This window comes from Macaca mulatta, chromosome 4 (genome assembly GCF_049350105.2).
Source record: "Macaca mulatta isolate MMU2019108-1 chromosome 4, T2T-MMU8v2.0, whole genome shotgun sequence".
Classification (NCBI taxonomy): domain Eukaryota; kingdom Metazoa; phylum Chordata; class Mammalia; order Primates; family Cercopithecidae; genus Macaca; species Macaca mulatta.
This window is the reverse complement of record NC_133409.1, coordinates 162,046,578-162,069,033: the sequence shown is the minus strand read 5'-3', so window position 1 is coordinate 162,069,033 and position 22,456 is coordinate 162,046,578. Positions and strand designations below refer to the sequence as shown.

The 22,456-nt window shown below is 36.7% G+C and overlaps 1 protein-coding gene across 2 annotated transcripts in view; it reads left to right on the top strand.

The window, feature by feature from the left end:
• Positions 1-22,456, top strand: part of CDKAL1 (CDK5 regulatory subunit associated protein 1 like 1) — a 707,863-nt gene that overhangs the window by 528,102 nt on the left and 157,305 nt on the right. For both annotated transcript variants that reach the window (XM_001098819.5, XM_078001348.1), the window contains exon 12: positions 13,312-13,492. In XM_001098819.5, coding sequence (XP_001098819.2) covers positions 13,312-13,492 — 181 coding nt within the window. The remainder of the gene's footprint in view (positions 1-13,311; positions 13,493-22,456) is intronic.

Here is a 22,456-nt window from a genome sequence, read left to right as displayed (position 1 = left end):
CACACTACACTTTCTTTGTCTTAGTCACTCATTATGGCTTTTCAGGCTTCATCTAAATGTTTTAGTGTTTTTTCTTTTTTTAGAGCAGGTAATTTAAGAAATGTTTAATAAAATTATGAGAATAAATTTAGAGATGCTGAAAAAAATCTGAAATTTATTTGAAGATGTTGAATTGTTTCTTCCTAAATTTTCTCTTTCAATATAAATAGAATGATTCCTTATTGTTATATGATGTTTTACTTGGGCAATAGATCCACACTTTCCTTCTTCAAGTCCTTCATGATTTCATGTTCTAAACATAATTCCTTTATTCCTTGCCTTTTATTTTGCCATTTGTCCTGATTTGTCTATTTTTTCTTGTAAGAGGTGGAGTCTAGCCCTGTCGCCCAGGCTGTAGTACAGTAGCACGATCATAGCTCATTGAAGCCTCAAACTTCTGGGCTCAAGTGATTCTCCCACCTCAGTTTCCGGAATAGCTGAGACTATAGGCACACACCACCACACCTGGCTGATTTAAATTTTTTTAATTTTTAATTTTTTTTTTTTTTTTTTTTTTTGTAAAGACAGGGTCTTGCTTTATTGCTCAGGTTGGCCGTGAACTCCTGGCTTCAAGTGATCCTCTTTCCTTGGCCTCTGAAAGTACTGGGATCACAAGCATGAGCCACCACACCTGCTCCTTTGTCCACATTTAATTCTTTGACTACGCCCTGTCATAGTTCAACTATTAAGACCTCTTGGCCGGGTGCAGTTGGCTCGCACCTGTGATCCCAGGACTTTTGGAGGCTGAGGCGGGAGTATCATTTGAGGCTCCAAGTTTGAGACCAGCTTGGACCACAAAGCAAGACTCCATCTCTGCAAAAAATAAATAAGAGAATATGATTGAGTCTCACATAGTAAGTGCTCAATAAAACTTATTAGAAGAGTATGTTATGGAAGATTCGTGCTATCTTTCTGTCTTCAGAAAGTTTTTTTTTTTTTTTTTTACATCGTTAAGTCTGCAGGATAATTTAGAGAACACCGAATACTCATTCCATGTAAGCGTTTTGAAGATTTTTAGTAAATTAATGCAGTTGTGCAACTATCATCACAATTCAGTTTTAGAACACTTTCATTCTGTCAGAAATTTTCCTAATGTCCAATTGCAGCTAGTCCCTGCTTCTACTCACAGTTCCAGGCAAGCCTGATATGTTTTCTGTCTATTCTGTCGTCTTCTAGATATTTCTTATAAATGGAATCACAATAAGCAATCCTTCGTCTTTCATTTACTTAAGAATGTTTTTCAGATTCATTCATGTTAATGTATGTATCAGTAGTTGGCTCTTTTTTATTTGCAAGTAATTTCCACATATGGATATGCCACATTTTGTTATTCATTCAACAACTGATAGACATTTGGACTGTTACCAGTTTGGGGCAGTTATGAAGATTGCTATTGTGAAAATCCAAGTACAGGTCTTTGTGTGAGCTTACATTTTCATTTCCCTTGGGTGGATACCTACAGTAGAATTGCTGGGTCACAGTAAGTGTATGTTTAACTGTTTAAGAAACTGTCGGACTGTTTTCCAAAGTGACTGCACCATTTAAAATTCCCACCTTCAATGTATAAGTGCTTCAGTTTCTCTATATGCTTACTAATATCTGTTGTTGTTTTTTTTTTCAGTCTTTTTGGTACAGCCATTCTACTGGATATGTGGCATTTTACATGGTTTTAACTTTCATTTTTCTGACTAGTGACAATGTTAAGCAAATTTTAATGTACTTATTAGCTATTCCTATATCTTCTTTAGTAAAGTGTTGGTAAAATCTTTTGCCCATTGTACCATTGTGTTGTCTCCCTGTTAGTGAATCATAGAGTTCTCAATATAGTTTGGATACAAATCTTTTTTTGGATATATGATTTGCAAATATTTTATTCTACTCTATGGCTTCTCTTTTCATTTTTTAAGGGTATCTTTTGAGTAAGTTTGATTTCTCAGTTTATCAAATTTTACTTTTACAGATTGCGCTTTTGGTGTTGGCACTATGGCTAAGAAATCTTTGCGTAACCCAAGGTCACAAAGATTTCCTCCCATATTTTCTTCTAGATGTTTAATAATTCTACATCTGACATTCAGACTATGATGCACATTGAAATATTTTTGTGTATAATGTTAGGTGGAGAGTTTAGTAATTTGTGGGGTTTTTTTGCATATGGTGTTGGATTGTTTCAGTACCATTTATTGAAAACGCTTTGTTTCCCGCCCTCATTGAATTGCTTTGGTAATTTTGTTGAAAACTAATTAACCATATATGATGAATTGGTATATATTTGGACTCTATATTTTTCCATTGATGTATCCTTACACTGATACCACACTGCGTTGATTATTGGAGTTTTATAGTCTTTAAAACAGGTTCATTTATTCCACCAGCTTTTTTTTCCTTCAAAACTGTTCTGGCTATTTCAGGTCATTTGTATTTCCACATAAATTTTAGGCACAGCTTGTCATTTTCAGCAGAAATACTTGCTGTTATTTTGATAGAGTTGCATTGACTCTATAAATCAATTTGGAGAGGCTTGCCATTTTAACAATGCAGAATTTTCTAATCCATGAAAATTATATATTTTCCCATTTATTTAGATCTTCTTTAATTTCCCTCATCAAGTTTTAAGACAATTTCTTTAAATTCTCCCAGTTTTTGGCATACAACTTCTACCTTTCTTTCTCAAAGATATTCTCAAGTAGTTTTTTTGCTATTGTGTATGGAGTTGGATTCTTTATTTCATTTTCAGGTTGTTCATTACTAGTATAAAAAATGCAATTGATTTTTATATATTGATCTTGTATCCTACAGTTTTGCTAAACTGACTTATTTTAGTAGGCTCATTAGATTCTTTAGATTTTCTACATACAAGGTCATGTCACCTGCCAAAAAAAAAAAAGTTCTCTCTTTTAAACATATATGCCTTTAATTTCTATTCCTTGCTTTTTGGACTGACTAGAACCTCCAGTAATATGTTGAATTGAAGAAGTGAGAGCAGAAGTCTTTGCTTTATTATCAATCCTAATGGAAAAGCATTTTTTTTTTTTTTTTTGGAGACAGAGTCTCGCTCTGTCGCCCAGGCTGGAGTGCAGTGGCCAGATCTCAGCTCACTGCAAGCTCCGCCTCCCGGGTTTACGCCATTCTCCTGCCTCAGCCTCCCGAGTAGCTGGGACTACAGGCGCCTGCCACCTCGCCCGGCTAGTTTTTTGTATTTTTTAGTAGAGAAGGGGTTTCACCGGGTTAGCCAGGATGGTCTCGAACTCCTGACCTCGTGATCCACCCGTCTCGGCCTCCCAAAGTGCTGGGATTACAGGCTTGAGCCACCGCGCCCAGCCAGGAAAAGCATTTTTAAAAATCATGAATGGGTGTTGGATTTGTCAAAAGTTTTCTGAATCTGTTAACATTATGTGGTTTTTATTTTGTCCTTTATTCTTTTTATAGGGTACATTACATTAATTGATACTCACATATCAAATCAAACTTACCTTTCTTGGATTTAAAAAGTGGTCATGATATATAGTCATTTTTTAAATTTTGCAGGGTTCAGTTTGCCAATGTTTTGTTAAGAATTTTTGTTTCTTTGTTTATGAGGGATATTGGTCTATAGTTTAATTCTAATCTCTTCCTCTGGTTTTCTTTAAAAATTTTTTTGTTCTTGTTTTTTTGTTTTTGTTTTTCTTTTTTTAACTTTTTTTTAAGTTCTGAGGTACATGTGCAGGATGTGCAGGTTTGTTACCTAGGTAAATGTGTGCTGTGGTGATTTGTTGCACCTATCAACCCATCACCTAAGTATTAAGCTCAGCATGCATTAGCTATTTTCCCTGGTACTCTTCCCCACCTCAACAGGCTTCAGTGTGTGTTCCCCTCCCCATGTCTATGTGTTCACGTTGTTCAGCTCGCACTTATAAGTGAGAACATGTGGTGTTTAGTTTTCTGTTCCTGCGTTAGTTTGCTGAGGATAATGGCTTCTGACAGCATCCATGTCCCTGCAAAGGACATGATCTCTTTCATTTTTATGGCTGAATAGTATTATGTGGTGTATATGTACCACATTTTCTTTATCCAATCTATCATTGATGGGCATTTGGGTTGATTCCATGTCTTTGCTATGGTGAATAGTGCTGCAATGAACATACGTGTGTATGTATCTTTATAAAAAGATCATTTATATTCCTTTGGGTATTTACCAAGAAATAGGATTGCTGGGTCAAATGGTATTTCTGGTTCTAGGTCTTTGAGGAATCACCACACTGTCTTCCACAATGCTTGAACTAATTTACATCCCCACCAACAGTGTAAAAGCATTCCTATTTCTCCACAGCCTCACCAACATCTGTTGTTTCTTGACTTTTTAATAATCGCCATTCTGACTGGTGTGAGATAGTATGCCATTGTGGTTTTGATTTGCATTTCTCTAATAATCCGTGATGTTGAGCTTTTTTTCATATGTTTGTTGGCCGAATGGAATGTTTTTCCATTTGTTTGTGTCCTCTCTTATTTCCTTGAACAGTGGTTTGTAGTTCTCCTTGAAGAGGTCCTTCACTTTCCTCAATAGCTGTATTCCTAGGTATTTTATTCTCTTTAAAGCAATTGTGAATGGGTGTTCATTCATGATTTGGCTCTCTGCTTGTCTATTGTTGGTATATAGGAATGCTTGTGATTTTTGCACATTGATTTTGTATCCTGAGATTTTGCTGAAATTGCTTATTAAGAGGTTTTTGCGCTGAGACGATGGGATTTTCTAGATACGTGATCGTGTCATCTGCAAATAGAGACAGTTTGACTTCTTCTCTTCCTATTTAAATATGCTTTGTTTTTTTCTCTTGCCTGATTTTCCTGGCCAGAACTTCCAGTACTATGTTGAATAGGAGTGGTGAGAGAGGGCATCTTTGTCTTGTGTCCATTTTCAAGGGGAATGCTTCCAGTTTTTTCCCATTCAGTATGATATTGGCTGTGGGGCTTGTCATAAATGGCCCTTATTATTTGAGGTCTGTTCCATCAATACCTAGTTTATGGAGAGGTTTTAACATGAGGGAGTTTTGAATTTTATCAAAGGCCTTTTCTGCATCTATTGAGAAAATCACGTGGTTTTTGTCTTTATTTCTGTTTATGTGATGATTCACATTTATTGTTTTGCATATGTTGAACCAGCCTTGCATCCAGGGATGAAACTGACTTGATCATGGTGGATAAGCTTTTTGATGTGCTGCTGGATTCGGTTTGCCAGTATTTTATTGAGGATTTTTACATCGATGTTCATCAAGGATAATGGCCTGAAATTTTCTTTTTTTATTGTTTCTTTGCCAGATTTTGGTATCAGGATGATGCTGGCCTCATAAAATGAGTTAGGAAGGAGTCCCTGCTTTTCAATTGTTTGGAATAGTTTCAGAAGGAATGTACCAGTTCCTCTTTGTACCTCTGGTAGAATTTAGTTGTAAATCCATCTGGTCCTGTACTTTTTTTGGTTGCTAGGCTATTTATTACTGCCTCAATTTCAGAACTCATTATTGGTCTATTCAGGTATTCAACTTCTTCCTGGTTCACTCTTGGGAGGGTGTATGTGTCCAGGAGTTTATCCATTTCTTTTAGATTTTCTAGTTCATTTGCATAGAGGTGTTTATAGTATTCTCTGATGGTTGGTTTAATTTTTTGCAGTCAGTGGTGATATCTGCTTTATCATTTTTTATTGTGTCTATTTGATTCTCCTTTCTTTTCTTCTTTATTAGTCTAGCTAGTAGTCTATCTATTTTGTTTTTACAAAAAACCAGCTTCTGGATTTGTTGATTTTTTTTAAGGGTTTTTTGTGTCTCTTTCTCCTTCAGTTCTGCTCTGAGCTTGGTTATTTCTTGTCTTCTGCTGGCTTTGGGGTTTGTTTGCTCTTGGTTCTCTAGTTCTTTTAGTTGTGATGTTAAGAGGTTGTTTTGAGATCTTTCTGGCTTTTTCATGTGGGCATTTAGTGCTATAAATTTTCCTCTTAACACTGTGTTAGCTCATAGATTCTGGCATGCTGTCTCTTTGTTCTCATTAGTTTCAAAGAACTTTTAAACTTCTACCTTAATTTCGTTATTTGCCCAGGAGTCATTCAGGAGCAGGTTGTTCAATTTCCATGTAGTTGTGTGGTTTTAAGGGAGTTTCTTAATCCTGGGTTCTAATTTGATTATGCTGTGGTCTAAGAGACTGTTTGTTATGATTTCAATTCTTTTGCATTTGCTGAGGAATGTTTTACTTCCAATTATGTGATAAATTTTAGAGTAAGTGCCATGTGGTGCCAAGAAGAATGTGTATTCTGTTGTTTTTGCGTGGAGAGTTCTGTAGATATCCTTCAGGTCCACCTGATCCAGAGCTGAGTTTAAATCCTGAATATCTTTCTTAATTTTCTGTCTCATTGATCTTATATTGAAAGTGGGGTTTTAAAGTGTCCCGCTATTACTGGGTGGGAGTCTAAGTCTCTTTGTAGGTCTCTAAGACCTTGTTTTATGAATCTGGGTGCTCCCTATTGGGTGCATATATATTTAGGACAGTTAGCTTTTCTTGTTGAATTGAACCCTTTACCATTATGTAATACCCTTCTTTGTCTTTTTTTATCTTTGTTGGTTTAAAGTCTGTTTTGTCAGAAACTAGGATTGCAGTCCTTGCTTTTTGCTGCTTTCCTTTTGCTTGGTAAATTTTCCTTCGTCCCTTTATTTTGAGCCCATGTGTGTCTTTGCACATGAAATGGGTCTCTTGAATACAGCACACTGATGGGTGTCGACTCTTTACCCAGCTTGCCATTCTGTGTCCTTTAATTGGGGCCTTTAGCCCATTTACATTTACAGCTAATATTGTTGTGTTTGAATTTGATCCTGTCATCATGACTCTTAACTAGTTATTTTGTGGATTTGTTTATGTGGTTGTTTCATAATGTCATTGGTCTTTGTACTTCAGTGTGTTTTTGTAGGGGCTGATAGTGGTTTTTCCTTTCCATATTTAGTGCTTCCTTCAGGAGCTGTTGCAAGGCAGGCCTGGTGGTGACAAATTCCCTCACCTGGAGGTGTCACCAGTTGGGGCTGTAGAACAGCAAAGATGGCTGCCTGTTCCTTCATCTGGGACCTCTTTTCCATAGTGGCAGTGACCTGATGCCGGGGGCACGCTCCTGTATAAGGTGTCTGGTGACTCCTGTTGTGGGGGTCTCACCTAGTCAGGAGGCACAGGATCAGGGACCTGCTTAATGAAGCACTCTGGCTGCCCCTTAGTGGAGCGGGTTTGCCGCACTGAGGGGGATCCCCATCATCTGGAGTGCCTGGCCTCTTCATAGCCAGCAGGCAGGAAAGACTAAGTCAGCTGAACCATGGAGACTGCAGCTACCCCTCCCTTCAGGGGCTCTGTCCCAGGAAGATCAGAGTTCTCTCTGTAAACTACTGGCTGGAGTTGGTAAAATTCCCACAGGGAGGCCCCACTCAGTGAGGAGGAATGGATCTGGGTCCCACCTAAAGAAGCAGTCTGGCCACAATCTGCTACAACCACTGTGCCACATTGTGGGGAGTTCCTCCTGGTCCAGACTGCCTAGTCTTCCTAGCACCAGCAGAAGAAAACAGCAGACTGAGGCTGCAGTGATGGCAACCACCCTCACCCCTAGGAACTTGGTCGTCTTAGGCAGTCTCCAGCCTGCTGCTGCTGGCTGCAACCTGAGTGTCTGCTGAGCATCTGCAAAGCTCTGTGCTTGGGACCCAAGACCCTGGTGGCATGGGCTCACAGGGGGATCTACTGATCCATGGGTTGCACAGATTCATGGAAAAAGCATGGTTTCCTGGGTGGGGTAGCACAATCACTCACCACCTCCCTTGGCTGTGGGTGAGAGCTCCCCTTGCCGCATGCAGCTCCCAAGTGAGCCGTCCCTCCACCCTGCTTTTCCTCGCTCTCCGTGGGTTGTGCCAACCACCTAGTCAGTCCCAGTTAGAGAACCTGGATACCTTAGCTGAAGGTGCAGGATTCACTTACCCTTTTCATTCTTCTCGGTGGGAGCCACTGATGGCAGCTGCTTCTAGTTGGCCATCTTGGCCCCTCCTTGGCTTTTACAAATATTTTTAAGTACCTTTTAGGGTACAAGTGGTTTCTGGTTACATGGATGATCTATATAGGGTGAAGTCTGAGATTTTAGTGTACCCTTCACCCAAGTAGTGAACACTGTACCTGATATGTATTTTTTTATCCCTCACTCCTGTCCCACCCTCCCCCTTCTGAGTCTTCACAGTTCATTGTTCTATTCTGTCTGTCTTTGTGTACCCATAGCTTAGCTTCTACTTATTTATAAGTGAGAACATGCAGTATTTGCCTTCCTCTGGTTTTCATAACCGGGTAATACTGGACTCTTAAATGAGTTTCTTTCTCATCTGTCTTTGAAATAGTTTCCATAGAATTGATTTTATCATTCTTTAAATGTTTGGTAGAATTCACCATGAAACCATTTAGTCTTCAGTGGTTTTGTTTTGTGTAGTTTTGTTTGGGTGGCAAGGTATTAAATTACAAGTTTTTGTAATAGATAAAAGAATATTCAGGTTTTTGGTTTCTTCTTGAGTCCATTTTCGTAATTTATGTCTTTCAAAGAATTTGCCCATTTTATCTAAGTTGTGAGTTTATTGGCATAAGGTTCATAATATTCTCTTAATATCCTTTTACTGTTGGTAGCATCTGTAGTGATGTCCCATCCTTCATGCCTAAAGCTGGACATCTGTATCTTCTTTTCTTTTCTCAGCCTAACTAGTACATTACTAATTGTATTGACTTTTTTCAAAGATGCACTTTTTACTTTTATTGATTTTTCTGTATTTTCTATTTCATTGATTTCTTATTTTACCTTTATTATTTTGTCTTTTGATTTGATTTTTTCTCTTCGTTAGCTTCTTGTAGTGGAAACTTAGATTTTTATATCTAACATAGAAATTAATATCTATAGATTTTTCTTTAAGCACTGCTTTAGTTGCATACCATATATTTAGATGTATTATGATTTCATTTTCATTCAGTTCAAGATATTTTCTCCCCTACCTACCTCATTTTTTCCCCAAAAGTATTGAATATTTGTCCTAGAATAAACCACCACAGGATAAAAATTGTTTCTTTTAATCATGTGTTTTGTTTATGTCTACTAATTTTGATGGGTCTAGTCCTTTGCTGATCATTTTTCTCTTTGTCTTTTGAGATAATTAGTATGTGTATTAGTCCTACTTTATTCACATGTAGAATTTGAAGCTCATAATTTATTGATCTAAAGAATAAAGTAGAATTATTCTTTTCCATATTTTTGCCAGTGAAACACCAAATGGCAAATAAAAATCTTGAGATAAATGTTTAAATTGTGGGGTATGTGTATGTTTGTGTTTTTATTCAAGGTGAAATAATTAACTTTTAAAATATTTATGGCTTTCTTAAATTCCAGGCTACAGCCAACAAATAGTTTGCCTGTTCCTTACATGTCCTTGATATATCTTTACAAGTAATCATAGCACTGCTTCTGACAAGGTCAGATACATAATTGGAATCTTTCTTACTCCATTCCCAAGCTCTTTAATAAACCCATTTTGCCAGTAAATATAGGACAGAAAAAATAACAGGCCAAAATTTTCCTGTTGTTTAAGCTAAATGAACATTTTCATTTTCATCTTCCTTTCAGAATTATTTTCTAATACTAGTATGAAATCATACATAAAGTTCCTAAAATTGAATAACATATTACTTAGTATTTACATACATTACACTTATACCTTAAAAAGTTTGTGGAAATGATTATTTTAAAATTTTTAGTATTTTGAAAATTTGTGTCATCTCAAAAATAGCTTTTACCCAGAATTAGCATCTTAAATATTTGAATTAATATTCTGTTTTACACCCCTTATAATTTCCTCCTAGCCATTTAAATCATATACTAGTAATTTAGAATTTGTTCCACTTCAGACTTCTTTGATTTTCTCATACTGAAGAGAATTGTTTACTAGGGAAATCAACAGTGTAAATGAGATTTCAGTTGGTTCACCTAAAGAGTCAAATTAATTTCAAGAATGTAAGTAGGATCATTTGCATATATAAAATTAATGTATGGATCAGCCTCATCTAACATTAAAGTGCAATCTCTACTTTTAAAACATTTTATAAGCAATCAGTTCACATTCTTATATACTTTGCAACCATTAAACTGCTTTTACTTTTCAATATTGGCTCGTATACGTTACTATTCACAGTGGCCTGCCTCCTCCCTTGCTATCAGGCAACTTTTTGTTTACCTTGCCAAATATATCCATGCATTGAAAATCCCTTTCCCTAACATGTACTGTGACTTCTCTAAAGGTTTCTTTTTTGTCACTATGGCCCTTAAGGCCAAAGTAAGCAGGTGTTGCATAACACTGGGTTCCACCATAATGTATCAAGGAGGATAGAGGAAAAATCAGTAAGGTACTTTCCTGTGGGAATACCCCATAATCCAGTGCCAAACTTACTCTAATTCATAGCTGAAGACAATAACCTTTGTTTTTACAGTATTTCCCATGCAGTTTCTACGATTTATTTTTAAAAATTTTCTAGGAGAGATGGACTATTCTCTGTTATGATCTGCTGTGATCCATTAATTTTTAGTTGTAGACCTTTTGATCAGAATTATTGAATAGGCAAGTATAAAACTAGCTAGCCAAAAAGCTATTCTACGTGTTTTACTCTACAAAAATGGTCTTTTTATCTATAGCTTACATGTAAAATGATACGATATTTGTGATTTTTCAAATGTAATTTTGATAATTACCTATAAAGAAGAAAAATATGTTTATATCACAATAAAAATTTAAATTTTTATCCAAATATACTGTTTTATTCTTCTGCGTGAATATTCTCTATTTTTCTATTTATCATCATGGAGAAAAGTTCCAGTCCTTGGAATTTATCTTATTAACTGAAGTTCAACCCAGTAAATAGCTAGGTGAGACCAGTAATAAATTAGGAACAAAATATTTTACAAAATAGATTTGTCATGCTTCTTTCACACTAGGTGCTAAGTAGTGTGTGAAGAAAATATGGAAAGCTGTTGTTTTTATGAAACTATATTAGGAATATAATAATTTTACTATCCTCATTGGTATATCCCTTGTTCCCTCTTATGCCCCCAAATATCTCGTATATCTTAATTCGATAAACTGTTTTCATTCTTTCATGTAGAACTGGGTTTTTTTGTTTGTTTTTTGAGACAAAGTCTTGTTCTGTCACCCAGGCTGGAGTGCAATGGCATGATTTCGGCTCACTGCAAACTCCACCTCCCGGGTTCGAGCGATTCTCCTGCCTCAGCCTCCCAAATAGCTGGGATTGCAGGCACTTGCCACCATACCCAGCTAATTTTTGTATTTTTAGTAGAGACAGAGTTTCACCATGTTGGCCAGGCTGGCCTCAAACTCCTGACCTCAGGTGATCCAACCACCATGGCTTCCCAGAGTTCTGGGATTACAGGCGTGATCCACTGCATCCGGCCCGTTTAAATGATAGGAAAGTTGATATTCTATGATTTGACGTTTGGAGCCATTTTCCCTATTGTTTATGGACTCGGAGTAATACTGGATTTTTAGATAAGTTAATGTAATTCTGTTATTGTTATAGTATTAAAATAGAACAATGTCTGTGCCATATTTATGGAGGCATTAAATGGCCACAAAGAAATGACCTCCAAGATGCCAACATTTGGGCCTATCAAAAATAAAGGCAGCTTGCTACCTAATCACTCAATGACAAAAAGATTTTAGTGCTTTGCTCTTAAATATGAAAGGACAGCAAGAATTGTTCTTTATTGGTAGAAAGTCTCAACCATGAATGAGAGAAACCAAAAGACAACTCGCAGTGAACAGAAGAAAAATTACAAAAACCTTTAATTGACATCCTCAGATAAATAAGAAAAGATACTGCATCCCTAAACAGGATGCTGTGAAAAGGAAAATTAGAGAAAGAGCTCTGAGAAATGTAAATAATAATATTGAATTAATTTTTTTTTGCAATAAAATAGTTGGAAGGTATGCTGAAGTAAATTTTCCAGAAAATAGAAGGGCAGAGATGAAAGGAGAAAAAGCTAAGAGATCAACCCAGTGGTTTCAACATTAAAAAGAGAGGATTCCCTGAGAGAAAAATTATTAAAGAAATAATATCAGAAAACTTCCTCAACCTAAAGCCCATGAGTCTCCAGACTATACCTTGTACAAAGATTTAAAAACCCAATCCAAGGCATATTATCACATTGAGAATAAGTTAATAAAAACTTCTAAAAAGAGAATGGTGCGGGCACATTTAAAGAAGTGTTCATCCAAGTTAATCTGGACATCCCATTAGCAATTTTTTCAGCTTAAAAAAAGAGGAACAATGCAAAATTTTTATGGATAATACTTTTTGACTTGGAGTGCTACACACAACCAAATGTTGGTCAGTTGTATGGCCTAAGACCACGCATGCAAAGACAACAAAATTTCCCTGGTATCTTTCTGATGAAGCTTCTGAAAGAAAGCACACCACTGCAGAATGAGGGAATTGATCAAGAATTAAGAAGACATAGGATCCGGGAAAAAAAGATTATTGAAAAAAGGATACCAAGAAGCAACATTCAAGGATGATAGCCAGTTCACTATAAAAGCAACACACACCTGAAAGGAATGGCATTTCCATACAATATATAGAAGGTTTAGAAAGCAGTATTGGGTTTTGATAGGCCTAATGGAGTCTGGAAAACATCAACATAGGTATTTAAAACATTAAGCTAATGTTTTAAAAAAGAGAAGCAATTATTAACTCTAGGAAAAATTACACATTGTGGAAAAACAAAACTGAATAGTATACTAGTTGGCTCTATAGTGAAAGTTATCTTTGCAGTTGTACCAATGGAAGTACTGTGTTACTGATTTAACTAGGGGTTGTTCATTGATTTATTTGGGAGGTTAGGGATAGAGTAGTTCAAGAGTTAAAGCCTCATTTACCATAATAGAGAAATTAGTAACTTATTGCCTAAAAATTAGTAAATCTAGAAATGGCAGAATTGGCATCTGTTTTTAAATATAAAGGAAAGAACAAAGAATCATTTAAAAGAATTTAAGATGGATTTCCCTGGGAATGGCAGGCAGCCACTGTTTTTCATTTTAAACTTTTAGTATTTAGGACTCTTTAAAACTATTTGCACGTGTGCTTTTTATAAAAGTAAATTTTAATTACCACAAAAACTGTATTTAAAATATCAGGGAAATAGAATAATTATGGCTTATAGTCAAGTTTTTACATTTTTGTCTTGTTATTTTCTAGAGTTCCTGGAATAACTATTGCTACAGATATTATCTGTGGTTTTCCTGGAGAAACAGATCAGGATTTTCAAGAAACAGTGAAACTTGTTGAAGAGTACAAATTCCCAAGCCTCTTTATTAATCAGTTTTACCCAAGACCAGGAACTCCTGCTGCAAAAATGGAACAAGTTCCAGCACAAGTGGTAAGATCTTTTTCTTATAAGGTATTGTTTTTTGCCAGTAGCTATAAAAATGCAGCTGTGTTGCCTACCTTCACCCAACTTGCTCATGTTATAAACCTTAAATTACAAAATATGAAGAGATTTCCAAGTTGGGGTCAGGGGCTAGGGGGCCATGGATGAGGTAAATGACCTTAGGCAACTAAAATATAATCACTTTTTTCTTCTTTTGAACAGTAAAATTCAGATGACTTGGGGAGACAGGAATTTTTTTTTCTAGTATCATAAATTTCTTTTTTTTAAATTATTATTATTATACTTTAAGTTCTAGGGTACATGTGCATAACGTGCAGGTTTGTTACATATGTATACTTGTGCCATGTTGGTGTGCTGCACCCATCAACTCGTCAGCACCCATCAACTCGTCATTTACATCAGGTAAAACTCAGAATGCAATCCCTCCCCCCTCCCCCCCCCATAATAGGCCCTGGTGTGTGATGTTCCCCTTCCCGAGTCCAAGTGATCTCATTGTTCAGTTCCCACCTATGAGTGAGAACATGCAGTGTTTGGTTTTCTGTTCTTGCGATAGTTTGCTGAGAATGATGGTTTCCAGCTGCATCCATGTCCCTACAAAGGACACAAACTCATCCTTTTTGATGGCTGCATAGTATTCCATGGTGTATATGTGCCACATTTTCTTAATCCAGTCTGTCACTGATGGACATTTGGGTAGATTCCAAGTCTTTGCTATTGTGAATACTGCCACAGTGAACATACGTGTGCATGCTGCTATAAAGAACATACATGTGTCTTTATAGCAGCATGATTTATAATCCTTTGGGTATATACCCAGTAATGGGATGGCTGGGTCATATGGTACTTCTAGTTCTAGATCCTTGAGGAATCGCCATACTGTTTTCCATAATGGTTGAACTAGTTTACAATCCCACCAACAGTGTAAAAGTGTTCCTTTTTCTCCACATCCTCTCCAGCACCTGTTGTTTCCTGACTTTTTAATGATTGCCATTCTAACTGGTGTGAGATGGTATCTCATTGTGGTTTTGATTTGCATTTCTCTGATGGTCAGAGATGACGAGCATTTCTTCATGTGTCTGTTGGCTGTATGCATGTCTTCTTTTGAGAAATGTCTGTTCATATCCCTTGCCCACTTTTTGATGGGGTTGTTTGTTTTTTTCTTGTAAATTTGTTTGAGTTATTTGTAGGTTCTGGATATTAGCCCTTTGTCAGATGAGTAGATTGCAAAAATTTTCTCCCATTCTGTAGGTTGCCTGTTCACTCTGATGGTAGTTTCTTTTGCTGTGCAGAAGCTCTTTAGTTTAATGAGATCCCATTTGTCAATTTTGGCTTTTGTTGCCATTGCTTTTGGTGTTTTAGACATGAAGTCCTTGCCCATGCCTATGTCCTGAATGGTATTACCTAGGTTTTGTTCTAGCGTTTTTATGGTATTAGGTCTAACATTTAAGTCTCTAATCCATCTTGAATTGATTTTCGTGTGAGGAGTAAGGAAAGGATCCAGTTTCAGCTTTCTACTTATGGCTAGCCAATTTTCCCAGCACCATTTATTAAATAAGGAATCTTTTCCCCATTTCTTGTTTTTCTGAGGTTTGTCAAAGATCAGATGGCTGTAGATGTGTGGTATTATTTCTGAGGACTCTGTTCTGTTCCATTAGTCTATATCTCTGTTTTGGTACCAGTACCATGCTGTTTTGGTTACTGTAGCCTTGTAGTATAATTTGAAGTCAGTTAGCGTGATGCCTCCAGCTTTGTTCTTTTGACTTAGGATTGTCTTGGCAATGCGGGGTCTTTTTTGGTTCCATATGAACTTTAAAGCAGTTTTTTCCAATTCTGTGAAGAAACTCATTGGTAGCTTGATGGGGATGGCATTGAATCCATAAATTACCTTGGGCAGTATGGCCATTTTCACGATATTGATTCTTCCTATCCATGAGCATGGTATGTTCTTCCATTTGTTTGTGTCCTCTTTTATTTCACTGAGCAGTGGTTTGTAGTTGTCCTTGAAGAGGTCATTTACATCCCTTGTAAGTTGGATTCCTAGGTATTTTATTCTCTTTGAAGCAATTGTGAATGGAAGTTCATTCATGATTTGGCTCTCTGTTTGTCTGTTACTGGTGTATAAGAATGCTTGTGATTTTTGCACATTAATTTTGTATCCTGAGACTTTGATGAAGTTGCTTATCAACTTACAGAGATTTGGGCTGAGACAATGGGGTTTTCTGAATATACAATCATGTCATCTGCAAACAGGGACAATTTGACTTCTTCTTTCCCTAACTGAATACCCTTTATTTCTTTCTCTTGCCTGATTGCCCTAGCCAGAACTTCCAACACTATGTTGAATAGGAGTGGTGAGAGAGGGCATCCCTGTCTTGTGCCAGTTTTCAAAGGGAATACTTCCAGTTTTTGCCCATTCAGTATGATATTGGCTGTGGGTTTGTCATAAATAGCTCTTATTATTTTGAGATACGTTCCATCAATACCGAATTTATTGAGAGTTTTTAGCACTTACATTTTTCTGGAAGTGTTTGTAAAGAAGTAAATTATTTCTGTTTAAAATATTTGAAAGAATTGCCCAATGTGATAAGCAGAATTCTAAGTTGGTCCCCCAGATTTTCTTTTCTTCTTTTTTCTTTTTTTTTTTTTGAGATGGAGTCTTGCTTTGTCCCCCAGGCTGGAGTGCTGCAGTGGCGCCATCTCAGCTCACTGCAAGCTCCGCCTCTCGGGTTCATGCCGTTCTCCTGCCTCAGCTTCTCAAGTAGCTGGGACTACAGGCACCCGCCACCATGCGCAGCTAATTTTTTTGTATTTTTAGTAGAGTCGAGGTTTCATCATGTTAGCCAGGATGGTCTCAATCTCCTGACCTTGTGATCCGCCTGCCTCAGCCTCCCAAAGTGCTGGGATTATAGGCATGAGCCAGGTCCCCCAGATTTTCTCATCCTCCTCACCCCCAGGTTATATACCCTTTCTAATCTCTGGAACTGTGAATTTGATATTTGCTGTACTCTCTGATCGTTTGATTCCACTCTGTGTAGTTATCTTTCCCTTTTCTTGAAAGATAGCACATGTGTACAGCTGAATAATTTTCTCGACCTGATCCTGCCATGAGAATGTTAAGAATCCTACAGCCTCTATTTATTTTGTACTGTCTCTGTCCCTTTTAGTCTACATCGGCAGTGCAAATTTTTTGTTTGTTTATTTGGTTTTGGTTTGTTTGGGTTTTTTTCTTTTTGTTTCTTTCTGTCTCTCTCTCTCTCCCTCTCTCTTTTTTTTTTTTTTTTTTTGGCTCAAACAATTTTCTCAGAAATTATGTGGGTCTTCCCTGGATTTCACTGGAACTGACTCCATTAAACAAATGCTACATCCACAGATCGTTATGAGATCATCCCTGCTCTACCTTCGCCTCTTGCTGAGGGTACTTTTGTTTGTATTTATCCTGCTTGGGGATTCTTGGTGGTTTTTTTTGCCCTGTGTCCCCATTTCTTTCCGAAGGTTTGGAAACCTTAGCCATTCTTTCTTCAGATATATGTTCTACTCTATTCTCCCTTCCTCTGTGATTTCAGTTATGTGTGCTAGATATTTCCTTTTGTTCCCCAATATCTGATATATTCTTTGCTATACTTTGTGCACTCTGTTCTGTGTGTCTGTCTGGATATTTCCTCTTTATCTGTTTCCTAGTTCCTTGGTATTCGTAATTGTCCCTGGGCCAACAACCACAGAAGTTGTAGTCCCTAAACAGCAGTGTTGGCATCTGCTATGAGGCTGCTGGAAATGCAGACTCTCAGGCCCCACCCTAGACCTGTTCAGTCACTGTCTGCATCTCCAGGTGATTTGTGTATCCATTAAAATTTGTGAAGCACTGATCTCACTCCCTAATCCTTTCTTGATTTGTTTTTAATCTGCTGTCAAACCCAGCTACAGGATTTCTAATTTTAGTTAATGTGTTTTTTAATTCTAGAATTACAGTTTGAATTTTCATAGATTTCCATGTTCTAATTCAATTATTCATATTTTCCTTTATAGTTTTTAAACATTTATGTGGTTTGGCTTTGTGTCCCCACCCAAATCTCATCTTGAACTGTAATCCCCTCAAGTCAAGGGAGAGACCTGGTAGGAGGTGACTGGATTATGGGGGCAGATTCCCCCAGGCTGTTTTCATGATAGTGAGTGAGTTCTCACAAGATCTGATGGTTTTATAAGGGGCTCTTCCGTCTTGACTCTTCTCTCTCCTGCCGCCTTGTGAAGAGGGTGCCTGCTGCCCCTTCCACTGTAATTGTAAATTTCGTAAGGCCTCCCCAGCCATGCGGAACTGTGAGCCAATTAAACCTCCTTTCTTTATAATTTACCCAGTCTCAGGCATTTCTTTATAGCAGTGTGAAAATGGACTAATACAGACATATTATTTAGTTATCTTAAAGTCCATTACAAAATCTCCAGTATTTGGAGCTGATATTGGTTCGTTTCTGCTTTTTAGTTTTGTTTTTTCTTGATTCTGGTCATTTGTCTTTTTCTCCATGTACCTACTATTTTTTTCTTTTTTTGAATGGTGGCCATTGTTTATTTTTTAAAAACCTGTAGTTTCTAGGCTATCATGTATCTTCCTCCAGGGAGGATTTTATTTTGCTTCTGCCAGGTGCTAAGGTAAGAACTGATTATTTTAATCTGACTGAGATGGAGTTTTTAGACTGCTTTTCACTCTTTCTGATGACTGCTTTATTTCTAACTGCTCTTACTTTTGAATGCAGCCAATCGTGTGCTAGTGTTTAACAAGTGACTCTCAGGAGAAAGAGTTCTGATCTGTAGCATTTGCCAGTTTCCATAGTGTGAATACTTCCACTGTTGCCAATTTCAGATTACCAATGTTACATCACTAAACGTGGCATTGGGAAGCGATACACACAGCCAGCTTTTGTGAACTGGTACATGCCACACTAACGTACCACCTAGTGTGGCTCTTCTAGTACCCAGCTGAAATTCTATGGTGTTTTTACCAGGACTCTTTCTTTGTGGCAGATCTTCAACTCTCATTTTTGTATCTCGCGCTCATTAGAATGCATCAGGTTCTGCGTATTTACTCTGCCTCTTAGCTTTTGTTTGGCTGCTCAGCCCCTCAGGCACTACTTAACATTGATAAATGTCTAGAAGGAAAAAGTGACGCCAAATATTGAGCTGTCCTCTATGGGCTTGTCTTCTTTCTGGGAGCTTGACCTCTTACTTCCTTGATAGCTTTTTCATGTTTAAATAGTACAGATTGTACATTTTATTCACCTTTTTAATTGTTCTTGGGAAGAACATTGGTCTGATACAATCTAGTTAGCCAGAAGCAGAACTCATTGCATAAAATCAGCTTTTAAATGCCTTTTTTGTCTTGTCTTTTATCTTCTAAACGTAACCTCTTACCATCTTCCTCACGTTTTTAGACTTCGGTCACCCAGTCCTGGCATAGAGTATCTTTTTGTTTTTGCCTTATTTTTTAAAGCACTTTTAGGTTCACAGCAACATTAAGCACAAAATAACACATAGAGTTGCTATATGTTTCCTGTCCCTAAACATGCACAGCCATCCCCACTGTCAACATCCCCCACACTGAGTGGTACATTTGTTACAATCAATGAACCTACACTACATATCATTTTCACCCACAGTCCATGGTTTACATTAGGATTCATCCTAGATTAAATGGTATACATTATGTGAAATGACAAGCATCCACCACTGTAGTATCATCAGAATAATTTCGTTTCTCTAAAATCCTGTGTTCTCTGCTTGTTCATCCCTGTCTTCCCCAAACCCCTGGCAACCACTGATCTTTCTATTGCCTCTAATTTTGCCTTTTCCAGAATGTCATATATTTGGAAACATACAGCATGTAGACTTTTCAGATTGGCTTTTTTCACTTAGTAATATACATTTAAGATTCCTTTGAACCTTTTTGTGGCCTGATAGCTCATTTTATTTTAGCACTGAACAATATTTCATTGTGTGGACGTAACACAATTTATCCATTTACCTACTGAAGGACATGTTGGTTGCTTCCAAGTTTTGACAATTGTGAATAAAGCTGCTATAAACATCCATTTGCAGGTTTTTGTGTGGACATAAGTGTTCAGCTCATTTGGATAAATACCAAAGAGGAGCATAATTGCTGGATTGTATGGTAAGAGTATGTTTGTAAAAGTATGTTTATAAAAAATTGCCACACTATCTTCCAAAGCCACTGTGCCATTTTGCATTCTTACCAGCAATGAATGAGAGTTCCTTTTACTCCATATCCTTGCCAACATCCTTGTCAACATTTGGTATTGTCAGCATTTTGGATTTTGGCCATTGTAACAGGTGTGTAATGGTATCTCACTATAGTTTTAATTTGCAATTCACTAATGACATATGGTGTTGACTGTCTTTTCATAGACTTATTTGCCATATGTATGTTTTCTTTGGAGAGGTGTCTGTTCAGGTCTGTTGCCCATTTTTAATCATGGAGTTTGTTTCCTTATTGTTGAGTTATAAGAGTTCTTTGTATATTTTGGGTAACAATTCATTATTAGATATGTGCTTAACAAATATATTTTTCCAGTCTATGGCCTGTTTTCTCATTCTTTTGAAACAGAATAATTTTTTTTTATTTATTTTGTTTATTATTTTGTTTAGCACTTGGAAATTTTTGAACTTTCCACTGCACTGCAATCTGAAACAGTAAAGTTAGGTTCAGAGTGTCCTAAGCCAACTTGTGAAGCTGTTTCCTTTTTTTATTCTGTTATACTGTTCTGTTCACAAGAGCCAATATTTTGGGATTCTGCACCGTTGTTCTTCTCATGCAGCTCTTTATTAAACCTCTTTGTATTAATGTCCCAAAGCTGCTATAACAAAGTACCACAAACTATGGGGCTTCAAACAACAGAAATGCATTGTCTTACAGTTCTAGAGGCTACAAGTACAAAGAAAAGCCTCTTCTCTCTCAGAATCATGTAGCAGAATCCTTCCTGGCCTCTCCCAGCTTCTGGTGGTTTCCTGGTGGTCTTTGGTGTTTCTTGGCCTGCAGCTGTGTAGCTCTAGTCTCTGACTTTATTGTCACAAGGTGCCCCTGTATGTCTCTTGTCTTTACATGGCTGTCTTCTTATAAAGCCTATTAGTCATATTGGATTAGGGGTCCACCCTGCTCCTCATCTTTCTAGTTATGTCTGAAACAAGCCTATTTCCACATAAGGTCACATTCTGAAGTACTGGGGATTAGGACTTCAATATGACTTTTTGGGGCAATACAATTCAATCCACAAGACTCTTCTACATTCCTGTAATTATGCTCTAGGTAAAAATCGTTGCCTGGAAGAGTTTCATCTTTATAAAATTCAGAAACTTAGAAAAAGAAGCAAAAACGATGAAACTTGAGAGATCTGCAGTCAAAGAGAAGATATATGATGTGCACTGAGTCTTCTTCGTTCTCTTAAATTTACCAAAATTTAATAATTGTCTACTCTACCTGTCTTAGGTAGTTTATGAAACTCCATATGCAACTAGAATTCACTAAAATATAATACTGTTGCAAAATGGGCAACGATTTTTTGGTTTTTTCTTAAAAATTTTATTTATTTTTTATTTCAATAGCTTTAGGGGAGTACACATGGTTTTTGGTTATATGGATGGACTGTATAGTGGTGAAGTCTGAGGTTCTAGTGCACCCATCATGTGAGTAGTGTACATTGTACCCAAAATGTAGTGTGTTTTTTTTTTAATCCCTCACCCACTTCTACCTCCCCACTTCTGAGTCTCCAAAGCCTATTTCCTTGCCAAAAAAAAAAATCAACAGTGAACATATGTACAATTATTGTGTGCCAATTGTAAATTTTTTAAAAATCAATAATGAAAGTAGATGCTAACCCATTATTAGAAGACGAGTACAATACCAGTTGCTTTCAAATAATATCTTTTTGTTTTGGCTTTAGAATGCCTCTTAGTTGAAGATACACTATTTTCTTAGATACATTTTATTTCTGCTAACAAGTCCCAAAAAATGTTCTTCCCCTGTAAATGACATAAAGATAAGTATACTCTCCCCTTCATATTTACTTTTACATAAATACTAGCATTAATATAAATACATTTCAGTGTTCTGATGTATTATGGTAGAGCTCTAATAAATGAACTGAATTATTTGTATTCTTAATTATCTGAATCCCAAATGGATAAGACACCCTTTCGTTGAATTTTGCATTTGTATAGGGGAGAGATGAATTCTTTGCCTTGCTTGCCTACTGAAAAAAAAAAAGAGTATAATCCTCCCAAGTTTATAATAAAAATAAATTACACAATATATTTTCAAGAGCAGGGTAAACTAAATTTATTTTTTTTAGCTTTTACAAGACTATAATGTATAAGAGAGTTAATAATGAAATCACCTAAGCCAAATGAGAGTGACTAGATTTTTAGATGAAAGGTCAGATTTGCAAGTTTATATTTTCTGTTCCATTAAGTCTTCCTTCATTAGTCTTCATTCATTTTAAGTAATTCCAATAGTATTTTTAAATTGTAGCTGAGATTCTTGGTCTGCCTAGGAAAGGTCACCTAAGTTTAAAAAGTCTTTTGATCCTCAGCAGTCAATTCCAGACTTTGCTTTTTAGAAAATATTGATGACGAATAATGAAAGTATTGTGAAATCTTTATATTAGGAGTCTTATGACTTGAAAAAAATTAGATGGCAAGAGTGGCTGTTAGAATGTTTATATAGCTTTAAGATATTAAATTGTGATATATCTACCTGCTTGCTTGTCTTACATCTTAGAACCAGAGAGTAGAGGCAATATATTCAAATATATGTCCTCATAAAAGAATCATAGTTCACTTACCTGCAGTTTCTGGAACTTTTACCCTTAAGAAAGAATGTGAGGGAGTGTTTCTTTTTTTTTTCTTTTTTTTTTTTTTTTTTTGAGGCGGAGTCTCACTCTGTCGCCCAGG